Below are 26,379 nucleotides of genomic sequence, written 5' to 3' on the forward strand. Positions count from 1 at the left end.
ACGAGATAGACGAAACGCACACCAGCTCAGGCTTTTATACCGCTGGGAGGGCCGTCCCATCGCTTATAATTGGCGGAACACCAACTGTCTATTAAAGGATCTAGTTGCTGCGATTGGTTTATTGATTTCATGCAGACTGGCGGCGATTAACAATTTTGGACAAAATGGGAAATTGTTAACTGGCGGTCGGACTTCATCCAATCAGAATGCACTGTGATTGGCGCCCGATTAATTTCGAACCGCCCGCCAATTTCAGAGCGCCCAGCTTGATAACTTTTTATTTACAATTAATTCTATCACGTATCATTGATTTTCAGTATCATTTAATATCTAATTCCCTCAGTTAAGATTTGAATGCATGATTACGGAATCGACTTAACTGATTTTTGTCCGAGATGGACAGAATGATTAAGATCGATATAAATGCATTCAACATTTACGGTAATCACCGCCTGGAAAGGCACAATCGCAGCTATATATATTTCAAGAGGTATGATTAATCTATTTCAAATGAAACCAGATTAATATATCGACAAAAAATAATTAAAAGGTTGTGGACACGGCTCCGTCTGTGAGGCGGTGGGTGGCTCTTAGAAGAGCCTTTGTGTTCTCGGGAGGAAGTGGGAGTTTTTCAGCCGCCGAAGCCATAGAGAGTGCGGCCCTGGCGTTTCAGAGCGTACACCACATCCATGGCAGTGACCGTCTTGCGCTTGGCGTGTTCAGTGTAGGTGACCGCATCCCGGATCACATTCTCCAGGAAAACCTTCAGCACCCCGCGGGTCTCCTCGTAGATCAAACCCGAGATCCGCTTGACGCCGCCACGGCGAGCCAGACGGCGGATGGCCGGTTTGGTGATGCCCTGGATGTTATCACGGAGCACTTTACGGTGCCGCTTGGCTCCGCCTTTGCCCAGTCCTTTGCCTCCTTTCCCTCTGCCGGACATGATGCTGCTTCACTCAGGTCGCTGCTCAGTGACAAACCGACTGCTGCTGTCTCCTTTTATACACAGCGCCCCGACCTGCCCGAAAAACGCGCAGAGAGATAGAGGTGGGGAGGGGAGGAGACAGTCAGAGTGACGGACAGAGCCGAGAACGGCTTCTCATCGCCCAGCTCCGCCTTCACTTTACCACACCCGCCAATTTCCAACGATTTATCCGACACAAAGCGCTCCAGCTCCATCTGTGTTCTCTGATCCTAGACTTCCCCACTATAGGAAACATCTTCTCCACACCCACTCTATCTGTGTCCTCTGATCCTAGACTCCCCCACTATAGGAAACATCCCCTCCACATCCACTCTAGACAGACAGAGTGACATACTTTATTGATCCAGGGGGAAATTGGGTTTCGTTACAGTCACACCAACCAAGAATAGTGTAGAAATATAGCAATATAAAACCATAAATAATTCAATAATAATAAGTAAATTATGCCAAGTGGAAATAAGTCCAGGACCAGCCTATTGGCTCAGGTTGTCCGACACTCCGAGGGACGAGTTGTAAAGTTTGATGGCCACAGGCAGGAATGACTTCCTATGACGCTAGTGTTACATCTCGGTGGAATGAGTCTCTGGCTGAATGTACTCCTGTGCCTAACCAGTACATTATGGAGTGGATGGGAGTCACTGTCCAAGATGGCATGAAACATGTACAGACTGGAAGATTTCTGGAAATTTGCTGATTCTCCTGCTTTAAACTATAGGAAGTGCTTTTCCATTCCGCAAATCCCCGAGGACCTCATTCTGTCCCTCCCCGGCCCCATGACCAGTGCGAGCACCCTCACACACAGCAGTTGGTGGGCGAGGGTGCAGTCACTTTCAGTGATGAGAGGGTTAATTCATCAGAACAATTGTTCCTCTGGGTCGCGAGGGAAATGAAAGTCCAGTCACATAAAGGAACAGGATACATAGGCAGATATAAGGATATATAGACCGCACTTTGGCGCCTTCTAAAGCCCAGGTAAAGGGGTGGCTGAGGAGCTGGTGTGAGGTGGGTGAGGGCTTTAGGTACGAGGATCATTGAGGTCCCGAGGGAAAGGTGAGACGGGTCCAAGGAGAGGAGCTCAACATCTCTAGGTTTCATTGTTTTACATGTGAGTGGGGGGGAGGGGGGTTATAAGATGCAGAGGTTACCCCACTGGGAATGTCACAGCAAACTGGAGGGCTCACTTACAGAGGCAATCTACAGTCACACGGATTGGATTATAGTATTGGCCCCCAATAACCACCGGGAGGTGGAGGAACACAGAGGTTTATGTTTATGGGGAGGTGCAGAACGGAACTGTCATAGTGGGAGACTTTATCTTCCCTAGAATTGACTGCATCTTGCTCAATGCTTAGGTGCTCAAGATTTCTTTAGCGATTCCGAGGAATGTTTGAAACATTATGTACAGAGCCCTACCAGAGGCGAGAACAGACGGGAATTAGTTCAGGGAAACGAGCCAGGCCAGCTGACGATCACAATTTATTTTGTTCGTTAGTTATGAGTAAGACAGAAGCCAAGGGGCATTGATTGGGAGCAGCCACTGTCAGACAAGTCCACATCTGACATGTGGGAGTTGTTTAAAGACCAGCAGATCTGAGTTCAGGATCAGCATGTTCCTTTAAGGATTAAGGACAAGGATGGTAAGGTAAGGGAACTTTGGATGAATGGAGAGATCCTGAATTTAGTCAGAAGGATATGGAAGGTTTAAGAAGCTAAAATCAGACTGGGTATCTTTGGAATATAAAGATAGCGAGGAAATGCTAAAGCTGGTGATAGGAAAGGCCAAATGGGGCCTCAAACTGTCCTTGTGGAGTGGGATCAAAGATAATCCCAAGGCCTTTTGATTCATATTAGTTAAACAGGGATAACCAGAGACTGGAAAGGTCCACTCAAGATTAAAGGAGGAATGATGTGGTTGAAGTTAGATGAAGTGGCTGAGCTACTACATGAGTCCGTTGTGTCAATATTTACTGAGGAGAAGGAATTGAATGTCAATGAAAACAATGTGAGACATGCTAATGTGCAGAGACGTGTTGAGATTAAGGAGCAGGCTGTGCTGGGATGTCTGAAAAGCAATAAGATGGATAAGACTCCAAGAACTGAAGGCAAATATCCTACAATAGTGAAAGAAGCAAGTGAGCAGATTGCTGGGGATTTGACAAGGATCTATGTCGGGGCTCCCAACTTTTTTTGCACTGCAGACCCATTTAATATTGACAATATTCTTGCGGACCGGATGGCGGGGGGGGGGGGGGGGGGGAGCGGGGGTTTGTTAATATATACCAGAATACAGGTGAAACTATAAGTCACTTATAAGTGGCTAATTAATACACTCAATTTTGTTTCTAAAAGGGTTTATCTAAAGAATTTAATATTAAACACACAGTGCATATTTTCCTCCCATGCATATAGTGATAAGTCAATTATAGGGCACTTATAAGTCAATAGCATCATAACATGTTAAGTAACATTTGGATATTAAACACACAGCGCATATTTTCCTCGTATGAACATATAAAATCATTGCAACACACCAATATTGGTGAATCAGTAAGAGCCCTGGGCTTGTTTCCCTGCAATAAGGCGGTCTCATCGAGGTGTGATGGGAGACAGCAATACTCAAAGGGGGTTCCTTATGTCCTGATGAAGGGTCTCGGCCTGAAACGTCGACAGTGCTTCTTCCTGTAGATGCTGCCTGGCCTGCTGTGTTCTACCAGCATTTTGTGTGTGTTTGAATTTCCAGCATCTGCAAATTTCCTCGTGTTTGCTCCTTATATCCAGTCTATTCCGCAATTTAGTTTTTGTTGCATTCGTTGCAGAAAACCCTGCTTCACAGAGATATGATGTTGGAAACGGAAGCAACGTTTTCAGTGCTTTCGTGGCTATCTCAGGATATTCAGCCTTGACTTTGATCCAGAATGCCGGCAGAGATGTTATGTCAAACATATTTTTCAGCCCACCGTCATTTGCAAGCTCGAGGAGTTGATCTTCCCGCGCTGACATGGATAGTTGTCATTCTCCCCTGAAGTGACAAATTGAGTTCATTGAGCAGGTTGAAGATGTCACACAGATAAGCCAGTTTTGCTATCCACTCCTCATCAAGTGTGCTGCCAGTGGTGACGTTTTTCCTGAAAGAAATCTCTGTAGCTGCTCTCTTAACTCAAAAACCTTGGCCAGGGCTCTCCATCTTGATAGCCACCTGACTTCAGTGTGAAAGAGAAGGCATTTGTGCTCTGTATCCATTTCTTCATAAAGCTGCTCAAACAGATGTGAGTTAAGGGCTTTTACTTTGATGTGATTGATAACTTCAACGACGTCACTAAATACGCTGTTAAGATCAGGTGACATTTTTCATGGAGAGGACATTGATGGGCTCACAGGGTGCATCACTGGTTACATCAACTTCTGTGTGGACTGCAATGTTCCGGCAAGAACTGTCCTTCATTATTCAAATAACAAGTCATGGGTAACAAAGGACATTAAGGACAACCTGAACGCTAAAAAGAGGGCATTTAGGGATGGAAATAGGGAGGAGTTGAGGACAATACAGAGGGACCTGAAAGCCAAGATCAGGGAGGCTAAAGACAGGTTTAGGAGGACGCACGAGGAAATCTGCAGATGCTGGAAATTCAAACACACACAAAATGCTGGTGGAACACAGCAGGCCAGGCAGCATCTATAGGAAGAATCACTGTCGACGTTTCGGACCGAGACCCTTCGTCAGGACGCTTGAGTGGAAACTCCAGCAGAACAACATGAGAGAGGTCTGTAGTGGGATGAGGACCATCACTGGTTTCCGGCAAACTAGCAACAGAGGAGCTGAAGGCAGTGTGGACAGGGATGACAAACTTAACCTGTTCTTCAACAGATCTGACACTGTGGCCCCTGCCCATCCCCCACATGATTCATCTGTTTTCGGCCCCCAATCAACACATACTCCACTCTCCCCTCCTACCCCTCCTCACAACCCCCCACCCTGCTCTCAGGACTACACCCCTCCCCCACCTGAAACCACCACGGAGGGCTTCACAGCTGAACAGGTGAGAAGACAGCTGAAACGTCTCCACCCAAGCAAGGCTGCAGGCCCGGATGGTGTCAGCCCCAGGGTGCTCAAAGCCTGTGCCCCCCAGCTATGTGGAGTACTTCACCATGTCTTCAACCTGAGCCTGAGTCTCCAGAGGGTTCCTGTGCTATGGAAGATGACCTGCCTCGTCCCTGTACCGAAGACGCCGCGCCCCAGTGGCTCCAATGACTACAGACCGGTGGCATTGACCTCCCACATCATGAAGACCCTGGAGAGACTTGTTCTAGGGCAGCTCCGGCCTATGGTTAGGCCACACTTAGACCCCGTCCAGTTCGCCTACCAGCCTCGACTAGGAGTTGAGGATGCCATCGTCTACCTGCTGAACCGTGTCTACGCCCGCCTGGACAAGCCAGCGAGCACTGTGAGGGTCATGTTTTTTGACTTCTCCAGTGCGTTCAACACCATCCGCCCTGCTCTGCTGGGTGAGAAGCTGACAGTGATGCTTCCCTGGTGTCATAGATTATTGATTACCTGACTGGCAGACCACAATACGTCAGCTTGCAACACTGTGTCAGACAGAGTGGTCTGCAGCACTGGGGCTCCACAGGGCACTGTCCTGTCTCCCTTTCTCTTCACCATCTACACCTCAGACTTCAACTACTGCACAAAGTCTTGCCATCTTCAGAAGTTTCCTGATGACTCTGCCATAGTTAGATGCATCAGCAAGGGAGATGAGGCAGAGTACAGGGCTACGGTGGGAAACTTTGTCAAATGGTGCGAGCAGAATCATCTGCAGCTTAATGTTAAAAAGACTAAGGAGCTGGTGGTGGACCTGAAGAGGGCTAAGGCACTGGTGACCCCTGTTTCCATCCAAGGGGTCAGTGTGGACATGGTGGAGGATTACAAATACCCGCGGATACGAATTGACAATAAACTGGACTGGTCAAAGAACAGTGAGGCTGTCTACAAGAAGGGTCAGAGCCGTCTCTATTTCCTGAGGAGACTGAGGTCCTTTAACATCTGCCAGACGATGCTGAGGATGTTCCACGAGTCTGTGGTGGCCAGTGCTATCATGTTTGCTGTTGTGTGCTGGGGCAGCAGGCTGAGGGTAGCAGACACCAACAGAATCAACAAACTCATTCGTAAGGCCAGTGATGTTGTGGGGGTGGAACTGGACTCTCTGAAGGTGGTGTATGAAAAGAAGATGCTGTCCAAGTTGCATGCCATCTTGGACAATGTCTCCCATCCAATGCATAATGTACTGGTTAGGCACAGGAGTACATTCAGCCAGAGACTCATTCCACCGAGATGCAACACTGAGCGTCATAGGAAGTCATTCCTGCCTGTGGCCATCAAACTTTACAACTCCTCCGTTGGAGTGTCAGACACCCTGAGCCAATATGCTGGTCCTGGACTTATTTCCATTTGGCATAATTTACTTATTATTATTTAATTATTTATGGTTTTATATTGCTATATTTCTACACTATTCTTGGTTGGTGCGACTGTAACAAAACCCAGTTTCCCTCGGGATTAATAAAGTATGTCTGTCTGTCTGTGTCCTCAATTGCAACATATGAGGTCCCTCAGTACTGGAGTGTAGCAAATGTTGCAGCTTTGATCAAGAAAGGAAATAACAAGAATTTAGGGATCTATAGGCAAGGCAGCCTCATTTCAGTGGTGGAGAAGCTACAGGGGAGGATATTGAGGTACAGGGTTTATGCTCATTTGGAAAGGCACGGCCTGCTTAGGGACAATCAGCATGGCTTTGTGCAGGCAGATCACACTTGATAAAGCTGATTGAGGTTTCTGAGGAGGTGATACAGACTCTAAGATATAGGATCAGAATTAGGCCATTAGGCCCATCAAATCTGCTCCATCATTTCATCATGGCTAATCCATTTTCCCTCAAAGCCCCAATCTCCTGCCTTCTCCCCACAACCTTTCATGATCTGACCAATCAAGAATCTACCAACCTCTGCCTTAAATATACATAAAGTCTTGGCTCCACAGCTGCCCGAGGCAACAAATTCCACAGATTCCCCACTCTCTGGCTAAAGAAATTCCTCATCTCCACATTCTACGAGGATGGTGCTCTATTCTGAGGCTGCGTCCTCTGGTCTCAGACACTCCCATCCTCCGCACATCCACTTTATCAAGGCCTTTCACCATTCGATAGGTTTCAATTAGGTCAGCCCTTATTGACCTAAATTCCAGTGAGTACAGGCCCAGAGCAATCAAACACTCTTCATATGCCAAGCTGTTTAATCCTGGAGTCAATTTTGAGAATCTCCTTTGAAACACATCCAGTTTCAGCTCATCCTTCCTAAGATAAAGGGCCCACAAATGCTCACAATACTCCAGTGAGAACTCACCAGTACTTTATAAAGTCTAAACACTGTTATGATTGGTGCAGATATTGTGGACTGAAGGGGGGGTTGCCATCTGTTCCATATTGTGTACTGACGAATATGTTTGATCTACCAGCTATTGCAGGGACATGGTTACAGAGACTTGGACTGGGAATTTGACATTCCTACATGTCCAATGTTCCACACGGAATCGGCAAAATGGAAAGGAGCAGGGTGGATTTGTTCATAACGTGCTGGTGAAGGGGTGGATACAGTGCCATCAAAAGTATTCAGTCTCCTTTGGCGGTTTTCATGTTTATTGTTTTGCAACGTTGATTCACAGTGGATTTAATTTGGCTTTATTTTCCCAAACTGATCAGCAGAATGGACTCTCTGGTGTCAAAGTGAAAAACAGATCTTTACAAAGTGATCTAATTGCAAATATAAAACACAAAATAATTTAATTGCATTGGTATTCACCTCCTTCAAGTCAAGTTGATGCACCTTTGTCAGTAATTACCGTTGGCTCTGTGGGGATAGGTCTCTATCCGCTTTGCACATCTGGACACTGAAAATTTTTCCCATTTTTCTTTACAAAACTGCTGAAGCTCTGTCAGATTGCATGTGGTTCATGAGTGAACAGATCTTTTCAAGTCCAGCCACAAATTCTCAATTGGATTGAGGTCTGGACTCTGACTTGGCCACTCCAGGACATTAACTTTGGTTTTAAGTCATTCCTGTGCAGTTTTGGTTTTATACTTGTGGTCATTCTCCTGCTGGAAAATGAATCTTCTCCTACGTCACAGTTCACTTGCAGACTGAATTGGGTTTTCCTCCAAGATTTCACTGTATTTGGCTGCATTCATTTTACCCTCTACTTTTATGAGCCTTTCAGGGCCTGCTGCAGTGAAACAGCCCCACAGCATGATGCAGCCTCACCATGCTGGGATGGTGTGTTTTTGATGCTGTGCGGTGTTTGTCTTGCGCCAAGCTTAGTGTTTAATCTGATGGCCAAAAAGGTCAATTTTGTTTCATCAGACTATAGAACCTTCTTCCAGTTGACTTCAGAGACTTCTGGCAAACTCCAGGTGAGATTTCATGAGAGCTTTTTTCAACAACGGCTTTCTCTTTGCCACTCTCCCATAAAGCTCTGACAGGTGATGCATCTGGGCAACAGTTGTTGTATACACAGTCTCTCCCATCTCAGCCACTGAAGATTGTGATTTCTCTAGAGTTAGCATAGGTCTCTTGGTGGCCTCCCTCACTCGTCCCCTTCTTGCACAGTCACTCAGTTTTTGAGGATGGCCTGTTCCTGGCAGATTTACAGCTCTGCCATATTCTTTCCATTTCAGGATGAGTGACTTAACTGTACTCCAAGGGATATTCAGTGACTTGAAAATTTTTTTGTATCCATCTCCTGAATTGTGTTTTTCAATTACCTTTTTGCAGAGCTGCTCAGAGTGTTAATTTGTTTTTATGGTGTAGTTTCTCCCAGAATACTGACTACCAACAGTCGTGTATTTTTACTACAATCAATTGAAACACCTTGACTCACACAGAGACCTCCACTTAACTTACAATGTAATTCCTAAAACTACTTGGCTGTACCAGTGATGATTTGGGGGTGAATATTTATACAGTCAATTATTTTGTGTTTTATATCTGTAATTAATTTAAAGCACTTTGTGGAGATCTGCTTTCACTTTGACAAAAAAGTCTTTTTCTCTTGATCAGTAAAACAAATGCCAAATTCAATCCACTGTCATTCAAAGTTGTAAAACATTAAAACATGAAAACTTTACAGCAGCATGAATACTTTTCATAGTTACCTTACATGTAGGGACAGTGATGGTGAAAGGGGAGGGAAAGAAGACACGGGTAGGAGTGGTCTCAAGATCCTCAGGTGTTCCTCCCGATGGGATAAAGCACAAAAGAGGAAATATCAAAGAGAGGTGAGAATGGAAATGTGATTGTCATGAGAGATTTAATCGGAAGCAGATTGGGGTACCACTACATCGAGTACCTTTGCTCTGTGAGCTGCAACAACCACAATCTGCCAGTGGCAATGCATTCTAGTTCCATTTCCCATTCACAGACTGACATATTGGTGCCTTACAGGTGTCTTAACCAGTGGTGGGGTGGTAATGGGGACAAGCTGTCACTTCCTATTAATTGCTGCTTCAAATTGCCTCTGTCAACCAAGTCCAGGTCCTGGCTTTTACATATGGCTTAGCTACGAAGCCTGACAAACTCTTTCTTAGTGACAGGGGAGGGTCTAAATGGGTTTACTGGCATCATATAACTAACTGCTATGGGCAGATGGAGCTTTCACCCACGGTTGGCAGCTCCTCTAGTGGAAGGAAAATTCTGATCTAAAACCTCTACTGGCTTGTGGCTCGACCCATTCATGGGGAAGGCTTCGGGAGTAAACCCCGAGGAACAATCCAGAGCTGGATTCCCTGTCAGTCAGATGTTCAATGCAGACTGGCAATCCTGTGACACTGTTGGTGCCTGACCCCATCGGTCTCTGCCGTTGATCTGGATTCATCAGCTGTGTGGAGAGCAGTAGCCCCTGCAAGGGCAACAGCTTGCTTTACGTATCGTACTACCCTGGCTTGGATATTGACTTTCAGAGCGAGGGTACAATATCCATGGTCAACCCTGACGCAGCAGAGGGCCATCACTAACATGTCTGTCCATGGCCTCCTCTCCTGCTACGATGAGGCCAACTACAGGTTGGACGAGCAACATCTCATATTCTGATATTGATTTCTCTAAATTTCAGAAATCACTGCCCTCTGTTTCCACACATTCACCGAACTACTATTTATCTTCTGACTTTTCCCCCATTCTGGTGCCATTTACCCCCTTTACCTCTCCTCACGCACCATCATGACTTGCCCATCAACTCTCTCTGGTTCTCCACCTCCTTCGTGTCATCCCATGGTCCAACGTTCTCTCCTACTGGATTCCTTTCTCTTCATCTCTTTGCCTTTCCTGTCTGTCACCCAGGTCCTCTCATCATCATCCCTCCACAAACCACCCCCTCCCCCACTCACTTGTCCTCCTCCCCCTCCCCAGCACCTTATTCTGGCTTTTGTCCCTTTCTTTCTAATCCTGATGAAGGTTCTCAGCCCGAAATGTCGACTCTTTGCTGAGCTCCTGCAGTATTCTGTGCGTGTTTGCGTCAGTCTGTGTGTTGATTAAGCTGATCAAACTGGTACAGTGGAAGAGGAATTTGTGGAGTGGTCAGAGACAGTTTCTTACAGCAGGATCTTACCCAGGAACAGGACATTTCAGATGTAATCTGTGTACTGAGGTGGGAATGCAGAGAGATCTTGTGGTGAAGGATCCCTGAAGAAGTGAGCACAATGTGGGAGAACTCCAGACCACAGACTGAGGGTGAACACCAGGGTCCAGAACCAGTGTCGTCAACCTAAATAAAGACAATTACAGAGACGTAACAGTGCAGTTGTCTGGGGAAGATGGGGTAAATATGCTCAGGGACAGGTCAGCAATGAGCAGTGGCAATGTTTAAGGAGACTGTTCATAACAGTCAGCAGACATTGATCCCGATTCTACAGAGGGATCACAGAGAGCAAAGAACATTCTGTGGTCAATGGAGTTCAAGGGAAATATTAAATCAAAGTGCATAAAAAGAGGCAAGGGTTGGCAGTAGAAAAGAGGATCAGGATTTTTCCAGGAACCAGTGATGAGACAAAAGCTAAAACTAACAAGGAAAAAGCAGATAGGTTAACTCAATAATTTTAATTAGTGTTCACAGTGGGGACACAGCAAACATCCCAGAGATATCTAACAGTGACATTTCAACATTGTGCCATAACGTGTAACAATCATCATAATGAGGGAGAAACTAATGGGACTAAATGCAAACATTTCCAAGTCCCAACGACCTGCACTGGAGGGTTTCACAGGAAGTCTGGAGAGAAAGTAGAGACATTGAAGTCTGTCAAAACTCACTGTTACAGAAAGGTCCCAGTGGAGTTGAAAACCATTGTTGAAGAAGGGTGGAAGATAAAAACCAGGTGACTGTAGTCCAGTTAACTTCACTTCAAGTACTGGAGTCTATAATCTGTGAAGAAATAACAAGTCATTTAGAAAAGTTTAATGTGATTGTACTAAGTCAACAGGGTTTACAGTCAGATTCACACAGCACAGAAACGAGCCCGTCAGCTCAAATGGTCCACGCTGACCAAAGTTCCCATCTGAGCTTGTGGTCTGTCACCCCCTCACCCCCACATTAAGAACAAGGCTATCCTCCTCCTTAGCCCATATCCTTCAAAACTTTTCCTTCCCATCTACCTGTCCAAGTACTTTTTTTAAATATACCTGACTCAACCACTCCCCCCGGCAGCTCACTCCATACACTGACCAGCCTGTGTGTGGAAAAGTTGCCCTTCAGGTTCCTATTAAATCTCATCTCAAACCAATGCCCTCCAGTTCTTGATTCCCCAACCCTGACAAAAATATTGTTATCTTTGACTCAACCCAGGCCGCTTATTATTTTATACACCTCTGCAATATCGCCACTCATTCTCCAACTTTCCAAGGAAAATTATCCAAAACGCTTTCCACAAATCAGTCCTTCGAGATCCAGTAACATGCCCGTAAATCACCTCTGCACTCTTTCCAGCTCAATGGTGTCTGTCATACTGCATGATCACTAAAACTAAACACTATTTATGAAAGGCGGCCAAACCAACGTGTTGTACAACTGCACCATTTCATCCCAGCTTCTATATTCGGTGCCCTGACTGAAGGCCGGTGTTCCAAAAGCCTCTTCACCACCCTGTCCATCTGGAACCTGGTTTTTGTCCCTGTAACCTGGGTTACTGAATGTTAAGTCATGTTTGACAAACATACCAGAGATTTGAGACTTTACAGGGGAAGTTGGAGAAGTGGTGATTTTGGATTTTCAGGAGCCATTTGCCAAGGTCGCACATGAAAGGCTGGTGCACAAGACCAGATCTCAGTACTGGGAAGGAAGTGTGTTCATACGAACTGAAGACTGGTTATCATACTGAGACAGAATAACAGGTCTGTTTCAGGCTGGGATGACATAACTACTGGAGTGTCGAGGTGTTGCCTGCACAACAAAATAGAGACGGGTGCGGTGAGGGGTTCATAAGACCATATATGACCAAAGTTCAGAGGTGAATGGTTCATTGACATTTATTGCTAGGGCATTAGTGCAGAGAAACAGAGAAGTGTTGTTACAGTGTCAGACAAATGCACAATGATGGATTTTGGGAAGTTAAAGCAGGTCGGACATACCCAGTGAATGGCAGGGTCCTGAGGAGTGTTGATGAAAAGATAAACCTGAGGCACAGGTAAATAGTTCCCTGAATGTGCCAACACAGGTAGACAAGGTGGTGAAGAAGGTGCACGACATGCTTACCTTCATCGGCAAAGGCTCTGAGAGGAGTTGGGACATCACATTACAGTTGTACAAATCAATAATTACACCAGACCAGGAGTACCCTGTGCAGTTCTGGTCACCATGAGAGGAAGGATGTGATTAAGCTGGAAAGGTGCAGAAACAATTCACAGGAATGTTACCTGGACTGCGGGCTTGATTTACAAGGAAAGATCAGACTAACTGGGACTGTTTTCCCTGGAGTGAAGGAATCTGAGGGGAGACCTGACAGAAGTTTATAAAACTATGAGAGGTGCAGACAAGGTAGACAGTCAGAATCACTTCCTCAGATTAGAAATATCAAATATGAGAAGGCACAGCTTTAAAATGCCAGGGTGAGAATTTAACGTGGGATGTCAGGGCAGGTAAGATTTCTGTTTCCGTACAGAGAGTGGTGAGGGCCGGGTTTGGGCTGCCATAGGGAGTGGTGGAAGTAGATATGATAATGACATTTAACAGGGTTTTTGATAAACACATGAATATTCAGAGAATTGAAGCACATGAATTATATGCAGGCAGAAGGGATTTAGTTCCATTTGACATTGTGTTCAGCACAGACATCATGGGAAGAAGGGCCTGTTCCTGTGCTGTATTGTTCTGTGTTCTCGGTGAGCCTCAGTGACGGGGGAGTCTTTAGCCGGGGTCACAGACAGGTGTATCTGTGGCAAGGAGAGAGACTGCAGGATGGTGCATTACCTCCCTGGTACCAGGGCCAAGGATGTAACTGAACAAGTACAGGCCATTCTGAAAGGTCAGGGTGAGCAGCCAGAGGTCGTGTCCATATTGGTTCTAACAAAAGAGGCAAAGTCCTGCAAACAGAACTTGGGGAGTTGGGGAAAAAATTAAGTAGAAACTCTGTGCTGAGGAGGGGGCAATCCCAGTGTCACCTGCTAGCGAGGGAAGAAAGAAAAAGGTGGTACAGTTATATGTGTGGCTCACAAGCTGGTGCAGGACGGAGGATTTTTGTTACATGGATCATTGGGTTCTCTTACAGGAGAGGAGATGGGAAGAGTGAAAGGTCAGTAGTGCAGTTGATGGATGTGGATCAACACAGAAAGTAAGTCCAAATAGACAAATTACAGTGTCTCAGTAGCACTACGTGCACAGATAAATAAATACCAGATAGGCCTCAAATTTACATTTAATTTTTAAAAATGGATCTGAAAGAAACATAACACAATTTTTGGTCTTTAATGGAGCAATCGGGAAAGGATCATGAGTTTTTAATCAAAAAGTACTGATGATAGGCTTGTTATGCCTACTTTTGAGTGGGGAAGGGTCAGGAAATATCCTAAATAAAGCCTTTAAAACTATCTAGATCTCTGAACCAGCATTACTTATTTTTTGTGATGTGGCAACCACAATAATGTATGCAAGTCTTTGAAGTCCTTTGAAACTCTTAAGTATTTGAAAGAGAGAGAGCTAGAAATGATAATTAAATGGAGAAAAGTTGAGAAGGTTTGTGAGGCATAAATTCCAGCCTGACTGGGCTGAATAGCAAGTTTCTGTGTGCTGTATTACATCTTGTATATAATTTCCAGATAAAATATCAGAATATCAAAGTTTCTTAAAATTACTTCCTCAAAGGGATTTTATGATATTTTGTTGATAATCAATGATGCTCAAAGTTGGTGTATTTTCAAAGTTCAAGATAAGTTTATTATCAATGCATATGTCACCATATACAACCCCAAGGACATTCACAGTAAAAACTAAAAAAAACAATAGAATCATTAAAAGACTGCACCCAACAGGACAGACAAACAACTGTTGTGCAAAAGACAACAAGCTCTGTAAATACAAAAAGAAAGAAAAATAAATAAACAAACAATAAATATTGAGAGCATGGGATGGAGTCCTTGAAGGTGAGTCCACAGATTGTGGGAAGAACTCAGTGATGGGGCAAGTGAAGTTATCCCTTTTGGCTCAGGGGTCTGATGATAACTTTTCCTGAACCTGGTGGTGTGGTCCCTGAGGCTCTCTGACCAACTCCTTGATGGCAGCAATGAGAGGAGAGCTTGTCCTGCGTGTTGGGGGTTCCTGATGAATGCAGCTTTCCTGCAATAGCATTTTGTGTAGATATGCTCAGTGGTAGGAAGGTCTTTACCTGCGATGGACAAAATTTACAAAATAGGTTTTAGTGTTTATAGGAATATTTTATTTAGAGATAAAGCACAGAAAAGGCCATCAAGCACCACGACTTAGCAGCCTCCAATTTAACCCTAGTCTATTCGTGTGGCAATTTGCAATGACCAATTAACCAACTAACCGATTCGTCTTTGGACAGTGGGAGGAAAGCTGGGCAGCGGTGTTAGCTGTGAGGAGGATGCTAAAAGGATGCAGGGTGACTTGGATAGGTTAGTTGAGTGGGCAAATTCATGGCAGATGCAATTTAATGTGGATAAATGTGAGGTTATCCACTTTGGTTGCAAGAACAGGAAAACAGATTATTATCTGAACGGTGGCCAATTAGCAAAAGGGGAGATGCAACGAGACCTGGGTGTCATTGTACACCAGTCATTGAAGGTGGGCATGCAGGTACAGCAGGCGGTGAAAAAGGCAAATGGTATGTTGGCATTCATAGCAAAAGGATTTGAGTACAGGAGCAGGGAGGTTCTACTGAAGTTGTACAAGGCCTTGGTGAGACTGCACCTAGAATATTGTGTGCAGTTTTGGTCCCCTAATCTGAGGAAAGACATTCTTGCCATAGAGGGAGTACAGAGAAGGTTCACCAGATTGACTCCTGGGATGGCAGGACTTTCATATGAAGAAAGACTGGATCAACTAGGCTTATACTCACTGGAATTTAGAAGATTGAGTGGGGATCTTATTGAAACGTATACAATTCTAAAGGGATTGGACAGGCTCGATGCAGGAAGATTGTTTCCGATGTTGGGGAAGTCCAGAACGAGGGGTCACAGTTTAAGGATAAAGGGGAAGCCTTTTAGGACCGAGATGAGGAGAAACTTCTTCACACAGAAAGTGGTGAATCTGTGGAATTCTCCGCCACAGGAAACAGTTGAGGCCGGTTCATTGGCTATATTTAAGAGGAAGTTAGATATGGCCCTTGTGGCTAAAGGGATCAGGGGGTATGGAGAGAAAGCAGGTACAGGGTTCTGAGTTGGATGATCAGCCATGATCATACTGAATGGCGGTGCAGGCTCGAAGGGCCGAATGGCCTACACCAGCATCTATTTTTTATGTTTCTATTAGAAATAAGAAAAAGAATAAAAAGTTACCGCAAACAGACTAACATGAGGGGTGTCGTCACTTCCCCGGCTATAGGTTGACTCATTACAGAGCCGAGGGTCAGAATGACTTCAACCCGTGTTGATGCCATTAGCCCAGTACACCACTGCATAGTTAGGCCCAGTTAATGAGCACAGTGGCACCGAGGGGCTGAATTGTGTTTGTATCAGTGCCGGGTGTAGAACAGTTAATGCAGACGTACTTAGAGCCTGGATTAGTACATGGCACAGTGATTCAGCCATTACAGAGAAGGGCAGGACTGGTAGCTAAACATTCCAGGATTCAGATTCAGACAGTCCAGAGGGAGGTGAATGAGGCTGGGGGAGCTGTACCGCTGATCAGTCAGAATGTCACAAATTCAAGTTCATCCAGTGAGACAATGCGGGTAGAACTCAGGAATAAGAAGAGTGCAATCACTGTGATGGGATTGTACTGTAGGGCTCCAAATAGCCAGTAAGAGAGAGGCACAGATATGTCGGCAGGTTATGGGCTGATGTAAAAACAACAGAGTACCTTTACTGAGTGAATAATCTCCCCAGAGTGACTGGGACTCCCTTACCACCTGAGACTTGATTGGGGCATTATTTGTTGTGTGTTCAGCAAGGTTTCCTGAAACAGTATGTAGATGGTCCACCATGGAGGGAGACATTCTTGACTTTGCCTTGGGAAATATGGGACTCACTAGAGTGGTGGCAGGAACAACCAGTGTTCAAAGAGGAATTAGACAGGTCCTTCAGGGGAAATAACCTGCAGAGCTGTGGGGACAGAGTGGGGAATTGGACTGTGGAAACGTTGTAGCAGGAGTTGGTATAAACTTGATGGGACAAATATTCCAGACCATCCCAGAATGATCCTGTGACCAATAACAGTCTGAAAAAATCATTCTGGTCTCCAGTCAATCTTCCAAGCTCCAGGGTGGACAAGATCAATTGTGTAATAAGGACACACTTCTGTAAAAACACTGACACTGTATTCCAAGCACACTGAGCTGCCAGAGCACAGCACCGGCCAGTGAGGACACAGACCAGTACAACACCCGGCTCTCTACTACAAAGTTCAAAGCTGAAAGTAAATGTAATATCAAAATACATTTCTGTCATCATACGCAACCCCGGGATTTATTTTCTTGTGGGCGTACTGCTGGTTTGTTAGAGCTCTTGGGGAGGGTTTAAACTGATTTGGCAGGGGCGTGAGAACTGGCATGAAAATACTTAGGATAGTACAGTTGGTAAAGAAAGAAAAGATAGCATGCAGTCACACTGTCAGGAAGAGCGAGCAGATGATAGGACATAACTGCAGCCAGCAGAGGGATGCAAAATCAATAAGGGTAGCAAATCCAATACTTGAAGTGTTATACCTCAATGCACAGCGTATAAAAAATAAGGTGGATAATCTTATTGCCCTCTAACGGATTGTCATGTATAATGTGATCATCACTGAATCACGGCTGAAAAATATTTATAGTTGAGAGCTAAATGCCCAATTTAGACATATCAGAGGGACAGGAAGGTAGGCAATGGGGATGGCATGGCTCTGCTGGTAGAGAATGGTATCAAATCAGTAGGAAGATGTGCCATAGGATCGGAAGATGTTGAATCATTGTGAGTAGAGTTAAAAAAATCTGCAAGTGTAAAAGGACGTTGATGCAGTTATAAACAGGCCGTCAACAGTTGTTTGGATGTGGACCACAGATTACAACAGGAAATAGAAAAGGCATGTCAAACGGGCAATGTTATTGGAGATTTCAACATCCAGGTCAATTGGGAGAATCAGGTTGGAAACAGATCTCAAGAGAGTGAGTTTGTTGAATGCCTAAGAGATGGCTTTTCAGAGCAGTTTGTCGTTGAGCCTACGAGGGAATCAGCTATACTGGATTGTGTGTTATTTAATGAACAGGAGGCAATTAGGGAACTTAAGGTAATGAACCCTTAGGAGGCAGTGATCACAGTATCATTGAGTTCAACTTGAAATTGGATAGGGAGAGAGTACAGTCTGACATTGCAGTGTTTCAGTGGAGTAAAGGTAGTAACAGTGGTATGAGAGAGGAGTTGGCTAAAGTAAATTGGAAGGAGATGCTGGCAGAGATGGCAGCAGAGCAGCAATGGTGAGAGTTTCTGAGAAAAATGAGGGAGGTACAGGATAAATGTATTCCAGAAACAAATAAATACTCAAATGGCAAAATAGTACAACTGTGGCTGACAAGGAAGTCAAAGCTAATGTAAAACCAAAAGGGAGGGCATAAAACAAAGAAACATTTCAGAATACAGAGGATTGGGTAGCTTCTAACACCTTACAGAGAGCAACCTAAAGAGGTTAAAGATTAAATATGCAAGCAAACTAGCAAATATTATCAAAGTGGATCGTTGAAGCTTTTTCAAGTATGTAAAACATAAAAGGAGAGATGAGACTGGATATTGCATTGCTAGAAAATCAGGCCAGAGGAATAATAACGGGGTGGGGGGGGGGAGGAGATGGCAGATGAACTAAATGAGTATTTGGCATCAGTGGAAGTTACTAGCCGTGTGCCAGATGTTGAAGGGTGTGAGGGGAGAGAAGGGAGTGCAGTTATTATTATAAGGGAAAGGTGCTCAAAAAGCTGAAAGACCTGAGGGTATATCAGTCACCTGGACCAGATGAACTGGACCCTAGGGTTCTGACAGAGGTAGTGGTAGAGGTTGTGGTGCCATTAGTAATGATCTTTCAAAACGTATTGGACTCTGGCATGGTGCTAGGGGACTGGAAAATTGCAAATGTCACTCCACTCTTTAAGAAAGGAGGAAGGCGGCAGAAAGGAAATTATAGACCAGTTAGTCTGACCTCAGTGGTTGGGAAGATGCTGGAGTTAATTGTTAAAGATGAGGTTATGGAGCATTGGAAAGACAGGACAAGAAAGGACAAAGTCAGCATGGTTTCCTACAGGGGTAATCTTGCCTGATGAACCTGTTGGAATTCTTTGAAGAGATTACACGCAGGATAAATAAAGGGGATGCAACGGATGTCATATATTTGGACTTTCAAAAGGCCTTTGACAAGGTGCCACACATGAGGCTGCTTACCAAGTTAATAGCCCATGGTATTACAGGAAAGTTACTGGCGTGGTTAGAACATTGGCTGATTGGTAGAAGGCAGCACGTCAGCAAGTGGGAATAAAAGGATCCTTTCTGGTTGGCTGCCAGTGAGCAGTGGTGTTCCGCAGGGGTCGGTGTTGGGACCACTTCTGTTTATGCTGTATATCAATGATTTAAATGATGGAATAGATGGATTTGTTGCAAGTTTGCAGATGACAAGAAGGGCAGGTACTCTTCAGGAAACAGGTAGGCTGCAGAAGTACTTTGACAGATTAGGAGAATTGGCAAGACAATGGCAAAGGAAATACAATGTTGGAAAATGCATGGTCGTGCACTTTGGTAGTAGAAATACATGTACAGACAATTTTCCAAATAGGGAGAAAATCCAAAAACCTGAGATGCAAAGGGACCTGGAGTCTTTGTGCAGACCAACCTAAAGATAACTTGCAGGCAGAGTCGGAGGTGAGGAAGGCAAAAGCAATGTTAGCATTCACATCATGCGGTTAGAATACAAGAGCAGGGATGTGATGCTGAGACTTTATAAGGCGTTGGTGAGGCCTCACCTTGAGTATTGTGATGAGCTTTGGGCTCCTCATCTAAGAAAAGATGTGCTGGCACTGGAAACGGTTCAGAAGAGGTTCACAAGGGTGATTCTGGGAATGAAACGGTTATCATACGAGGAACATTTGATAGCTCTGGGTCTGTACTCGCTGGAAGTTCGAAGGATGGGGTGGGGGGGGAATCTCATTTCAAATGCTGAAAGGCCTAGACTGAGTAGATGTGGAAAGGATGTTTCCTATGGTGGGGGAGTCTAGGACTAGAAGGCACAATCTCAGGATAGAGGGCTGTCCATTCAAAACAGAAATGCGGAGAAATTCTTTAGTCAGAGGGTGGTGAATTAGTGCAATTTATAACCACAGGCTGCTGTGGAGGCCACATTCCTGGGTGTATTTCAGGCAGAGCTTGATAGGCTCATGATTGGACACGGCATCAAAGTTTGCAAGCAGAAGGCCAGGGAGTGGGGTTGCACAGAGAGAAAAGGGTCAGCCATGATTGAATGGCAGAGCGGACTCGATGGGCCAAATAGCCTAATTTTGCAGCTATGTTGTACGGCGTTACTCAGTATATCCAAGAACCACAACAGAAAGACCGCACCCAACAGTGTGGCCAAATCACCAATGTGCAAACGACAATAACTTGTGTAAATACAAGAGAGAAAATAATAATATTGTGGCGACCCACTTCCCAGCGCACTTGAACAGGCTCACAAAGTGGCGCGTGCCGGCATTGAGGCCGGTCACAAAAAGGGCACCAAGCCTGCTTCACCAGCAAGGGGAAAGCCCGTGCGCGGGACGGGACTGAGGGCGGGAACAGGAAGGCTTTAAAGCGAGGCCGCGCAGCTTGAATAAACCTCTTTTGCAACTGCAGCTCACCGACTACGTGTCGTTATTTCAGCGCTGCTTGTAGCACACCGCTACAATTGGTGACCCCGACAGCCCAAACGATATTTGGACCAGAGATGAACAACGCCGCATCTGTTCATGCATTTTCGTTAAAACTGCCAAGCTTCAGGACGCTGCGACCTCACCTATGGTTCAAGCAAGCAGAAGCCCAAGTCCACATTCGGCAGATAACCTCGGATGCCACTTGTTACTACTACGTGGTGAGCTCCCTCGACCAGGAGACAGCCGCCCAGGTTCAGGAGTTCATACAGTCGCCCCCGGAGGACGGCAAATACACAAAATTCAAAGCCCTGCTCATAAGGACTTTCGGACTCTCACGGCGCGAGCGAGCTGTCCGCTTACTGCACCTGGATGGTTTGGGGGACAGGCCACCATCAGCTTTGATGAACCAGATGCTGTCCCTGGCCGGAGGACACAAGCCCTGCCTCTTGTTTGAGCAGGCGTTCCTGGAGCAGCTGCCCGAGGACATACGTCTGCTGCTGTCCGACGCGGATTTCAGCGACCCCCCGTAAGGTGGCGGCCCAGGCAGACGTGCTGTGGAAAGCCAAGGAGAGTGGGACGTCCATCACAAAAATCACCAGGCCACGCTCCCAGCAGCATACCAGACCAGGCCTGGCCGCAGAGCCCACTGACCCCAGAGGCAGGCCAACGGACAATGGTGCTTCTACCACCAGCGATGGGGCGCAGAAGCCCGTCGCTGTAGCCCGCCCTGCAAGTTCCCGGGAAACGCCAGGGCCAGCCACCGCTGATGGCTACAGCGGCTGGCCATCGGGATAGCCTCCTGAACGTCTGGGACAAGCAGTCGGGATGCTGCATTTTGGTCGACACCGGAGCCGAGATCAGCGTCTTACCTCCGATGAGTTACGACACCCGCCACAGAGAACCGGGTCCCACCCTGAGGGCCGCGAACGGCAGCACAGTAAGGACCTATGGCACCCATACGGTGCGGCTACAGTTCGGCTCCAGCCAGTTCACGTGGGACTTCTGTTACATACCCTTGTCACATTACTGGGGTTGAAGATATACTGGACTTGAGGTAATGGTTTTGTGATGGTGGAGTGATGTCATTTTCCCACCAGTAGAGGTCATGTGACAGTTTTTTTTTTACAGGGTATAAAAGGAGGACCCCTCCCAGTGAGGGGCAGTTCGTGGCTGGATTTGCCATGTTGACTTCGTGATTTAATGTTATGACGCAGTTTAGTTGAAAGATGAAGTTTTATCTAATGCCTAAAGTTTAAAATGTCATTGCCAGGAGTATCTTTATAACACTGCTAGTTGAGAATCAGTGGTGAGTGAACATCGGAGTTCGGGAGTTAAAAGATCGAGGAGAATCGATTTCGACGGTGAAACAGGTTCGACCGTGTTTGATCCTCATTCGGAAGGAATTCGTTGACTGTTCTCGTGTTAATCCATGTGAAATAGCAGAAAGGATTGGGAACGGTTCTGTAAAGGAAAGGTCAGTGCCTTTAAGCCGTTCCATTTGTCCATCTACGTAAATTCTTAGTGGGAAAAGTTCGATTTTGGGAACCGAAGCAACACGACGTGAAAGAGAATTTAAATCGTCTTAAAAAGTCTCTCCCTTAAATGGACTGTGAGCATTTTGAACTTCTGCAATACTACTTTGAAGAACTGTTTTTGCAACATCGCTTTAAGAACTGTTTAAGCTTCATCGCTTTAAGAACTGTTTAAGATTCCTTGCTTTAAGAACTGTTTAAGCTGCCGCACAGCAGCTGATTTCTGGTTATGTTAGTGATTTGTTTACTTTTGGGGGGTTTGTTTTCAGTGTTTAATAAACGTGTTATTTGTTATATAAACCCCTGCCTAACTCATATATTTATTGTTGCTTGAATCCGTAACACTTCACACTGGCGGCCGTAGCCCAACCGCTCCTGGGAGCAGATTTTTTGCTAGCTCACAGCCGACTGGTCGACCTGCCAAGGAAGAGACTGGTCCACGCTGAGACCTTTCAAACTTTCTCCCTGGGTGAAGCCCAGTTGCCGGCCCCACACCTGGACTCCATCACACAGTCCGACAACGACTTCACCAGAGTCCTGGCGGGTTTCCCATCGGTTCTGGTGCCGCAGTTCACGGCAGCCATGCCCAGACACAGAATACAGCACCACATCCCGATACAAGGACCATCCCGTGCTCGAAGGATTCCCCCGGACAAGCTCCGACTAGCGAAGGAGGAGTTCAAGAGGATGGAGGAATTGGGGATCATACAGCGGTCCGACAGCCCATGGGCCTCCCCCCTGCACATGGTGCCCAAAGCAACAGGGGGCTGGAGTCCATGCGGCAACTACCGCAGGCTGAACGAGGCTACAACACCGGACCGCTACCCTGTGCCGCACATTGAGGACTTTGCAGCAAACCTGCACGGCGCACGGATCTTCTCCGAGGTAGACCTCGTCCGGGGATACCATCAAATCCCGATGCATCCGGACGACGTCCCCAAAATGGCACTCATCAACCCGTTCGGCCTTTTCGAGTTCCTCCGCATGCTGTTCGGCCTAAAGAATGCCGCACAGACATTTCAGCGGTTAATGGACGCGGTGGGACGCGACCTGGACTTCGCTTTCATCTATTTGGACGACATCCTCCGTCAACTCTACGCCCGACTGAGTGAATACGGCCTAACAATCAACCCGGCCAAATGCCAGTTCGGGCTCGACAACATCGACTTTCTGGGCCACAGGATTACTAAAGGCGGGGCAACCCCTCTGCCCGCCAAGGTAGACACGGTCCATCATTTCCCCCGACTCAACATAATCAAAGGCCTTCAGGAATTCGTGGGTATGGTAAATTTCTACCACCGCTTCCTCCCTTCAGCAGCCCGAATCATGCGCCCCCTGTTCGCCCTGATGTCGGGTAAAGGCAAGGACATTACCTGGGATGAGGAGTCCGCCGCCGCTTTCATTAAAACCAAAGAAGCCTTGGCAAATGCCGCGATGCTAGTGCACCCCAGAACGGACGTCCCTACCGCCCTCACAGTGGACGCATCTAACATGGCAGTCGGTGGGGTGCTGGAACAACTCATCGAGGGTCGCTGGCAACCACTGGCGTTTTTCAGCAAACACCTATGACCACCCGAGCTCAAATACAGTGCTTTCGACCGGGAACTGTTGGCACTATAACTGGCAATCTGGCATTTCAGGTACTTCTTAGAATGTAGGCCCTTTACCGCGTTCACGGACCACAAACCTCTTTCATTTGCGTTCACGAAAGCATCCGACTCCTGGTCGTCCCGCCAGCAGCAACATCTGTCCTACATCTCCAAATACACGATGGATGTCCGGCATGTCTCGGGAAAGGACGATGTTGTGGCGGACGCCCTCTCCCGCCCTAACATCCAAGCCCTGTCCCGGGGGTAGACTATGAAGCGCTGGCGGAGGCGCAGCAGGCAGACGAGGAGATCCCTAGTTACAGAACCGCAGTCTTTGCTTTGCAGCTCCAGGACCTCCCTGCAGGCCCAGGTGAGAGGACCCTACTCTGTGACGTCACCACCGGCCAACCTCGCCCCGTCGTCCCGGCAGCCTGGTGGCGTTGCGTTTTCGACTCCATTCACAACTTAGCGCACCACTCCATCAGGTCAACCGTCCGGATGGTAGCCAACAGGTTCATTTGGCACGGACTCCGCAAGCAGGTCAGTGAATGGGCCAAAACGTGCATGCACTGCCAAACTGCCAAGATGCAGCGGCACACCAAACCCCTGCTGCAGCAGTTCCACCCCACCCGCCGGCGTTTCAACCACATTCATTTGGATATCGTGGGCCCCTGCCAGTGTCGCGAGGAGCGCGGCAACTCCTGACTATCGTGGACCGGTTCACAAGATGGCCAGAGGCAGTCCCGCTCACCGACACCACCTCCGAATCTTGCGCCCGAGCACTGATTGCAACCTGGATATCTCGGTTTGGTGGACCGGCCCACATTACCTCCGACAGAGGCACCCAGTTCACTTTGAGCCTGTGGTCAGCTATGGCCAGCCTTTTGGGGACACAGCTGCACCACACAACTGCCTACCACCCACAGTCGAACGGACTAGTGGAGCATTTCCACCGTCACCTGAAGTCGGCTCTCATGGCCCGCCTCAAAGGGCCTAACTGGGTGGACGAGCTTCCCTGGGTCCTGCTCGGAATCCGCACGGCGCCCAAAGAAGATCTGCACACCTCGTCGGCCGAGTTGGTGTACGGCGCACCCCTGGTCGTCCCAGGGGAGTTCATACCAGCCCCAAGGGGGCAAGAGGAAGAACCCGCAGCAGTCCTGGGCAGACTACGCGAGAGGCTTGGTAACCTGGCCCCCATACCCACTTCACAGCATGGACAGAACCCGACCTGCAAAACTGTAAGTTTGTTTTTGTACGACAGGGTGGATATCGGGCACCGCTACAGCGGCCCTACGAGGGGCCGTTTACAGTGATCAGAAACAACAGGTCCACATTCGTACTGGACTTTGTGGGGGGGGGGGGGGGGAAGAGGAGGTTTTCACAGTGGACCAACTCAAACCAGCCCATGTGGACTTGGCGCAGCCGGTCGAGATTCAGGCACCGCGGCGCAGAGGCAGACCATCCAAACAGAGTCCGACCCAGACTGAGTACATTGGGGGGTGTATCGCCGGTTCTGGGGGGGGGAGGTTATGTGGCGACCCACTTCCCAGCGCACTCGCACCGGCTCACAAAGTGGCGCGTGCCGGCATTGAGGCCGGTCCCAAAAAGGGCGCCAAGCCTGCTCCACCAGCGAGGGGAAAAGCCCGCACGCGGGACAGGACTGTGAATACACGCCCCCTACAGTATTCCCGCCCGGGGAGGGCGGGAACAGGAAGGCTTTTAAGCGAGGCCGCCAAGTTTGAATAAACCTCTTTTGCAACTGCAGATCACCGACTACGTGTCGTTATTTCAGCGCTGCGTGTAGCATACCGCTACAATGTAGTGTTATGACCCCAGCCCCCTCCTTTGTGAGAATCGCAAGAGCCCTAGTGAAGGGGGGGGGGGTCAATGAACCAAGAGAAGAGAAAGATACGTGCGGTGTCCCTCGTTTCACGGCGAGGCAAAAGCTGGCGACTGTGGTCATTGTCTCGTGGAGACACCTTTGTGAATTGGGAACTGTACTACGTGTATACCCTCAGGGCAACGTGGGTGGAGAGATGGAGAGAGATTGCATCATCCCAACCTGATTGACATCTGAGACCCCGTGAGTTCAGATAAAAGAGGGATTGTAAAGACGGCCCCCCAGACGCACCAGAAGACACGCTAGAAATCCTGTGACAGCGTTTAATAGCGACAGCCGGTGGTGGGGTTCGTGTGCATCTTTTCCTTGCCTGGGATTGGCGACCTCACCACGGAAGAACGGCTTAGCTACAGGAGAGGCCACAAGTGAGCGTCCATTCCCCAATGAGACTCCGACGGATCGAACTCATAAAGGTTGGAAAAACCGGCCGGGTAACTGTTCCATTCAATCTCTATCTCTCTCTCTCCAAAAAAAGTGCACCACCGCGACACCCCAAAAGACGGCCGCTGGTGGAACTGCAGTGAACACAAGAGACTTTTAGATATACAGCGGACAATATATACATTACCCCTAGACAACGAAAGAGCTTATTTCTTATTGATTATTACTATATCTGCGCTTTAGCTTGAGTATTGACGACGTATGTTATCTGAATGTTTGTATTAACCTTACTTTTGTGCCCCTTTATAAAATAAAACGTTTAAAAATGGTACCATCAGACTTCAGCGGACCTCTCTATATTTGCTGGTAAATGATCCAGTTACTGGATACGTAACAATAGTCATAATTAAATAAATAGAGA

At 47.0% G+C, this 26,379-nt stretch overlaps 2 protein-coding genes across 2 annotated transcripts in view; one reads left to right on the top strand and one right to left on the bottom strand.

Annotated features, from left to right (window-relative positions):
* Positions 1-26,379, top strand: part of LOC140717755 (uncharacterized) — a 56,238-nt gene that overhangs the window by 8,043 nt on the left and 21,816 nt on the right. The window contains exon 2 of the mRNA XM_073031470.1: positions 12,884-12,892. Coding sequence (XP_072887571.1) covers positions 12,884-12,892 — 9 coding nt within the window. The remainder of the gene's footprint in view (positions 1-12,883; positions 12,893-26,379) is intronic.
* LOC140717754 (histone H4) lies at positions 295-25,933 on the bottom strand. The gene is made up of 3 exons (XM_073031469.1): positions 25,809-25,933; positions 11,339-11,450; positions 295-1,018 (listed from the first exon to the last, which is right to left on the bottom strand). Exon 3 carries the CDS (start codon positions 941-943, stop codon positions 632-634), a length of 312 nt encoding a protein of 103 aa, XP_072887570.1. The 5' UTR covers positions 944-1,018; positions 11,339-11,450; positions 25,809-25,933; the 3' UTR covers positions 295-631.

Source organism: Hemitrygon akajei, chromosome 28 (assembly GCF_048418815.1).
Source record: "Hemitrygon akajei chromosome 28, sHemAka1.3, whole genome shotgun sequence".
Classification (NCBI taxonomy): Eukaryota; Metazoa; Chordata; class Chondrichthyes; order Myliobatiformes; family Dasyatidae; genus Hemitrygon; species Hemitrygon akajei.

Excerpts from the sequence above, each read along its gene's own strand:
- LOC140717754 (XM_073031469.1), bottom strand. The coding sequence starts at position 943 with ATGTCCGGCAGAGGGAAAGGAGGCAAAGGACTGGGCAAAGGCGGAGCC.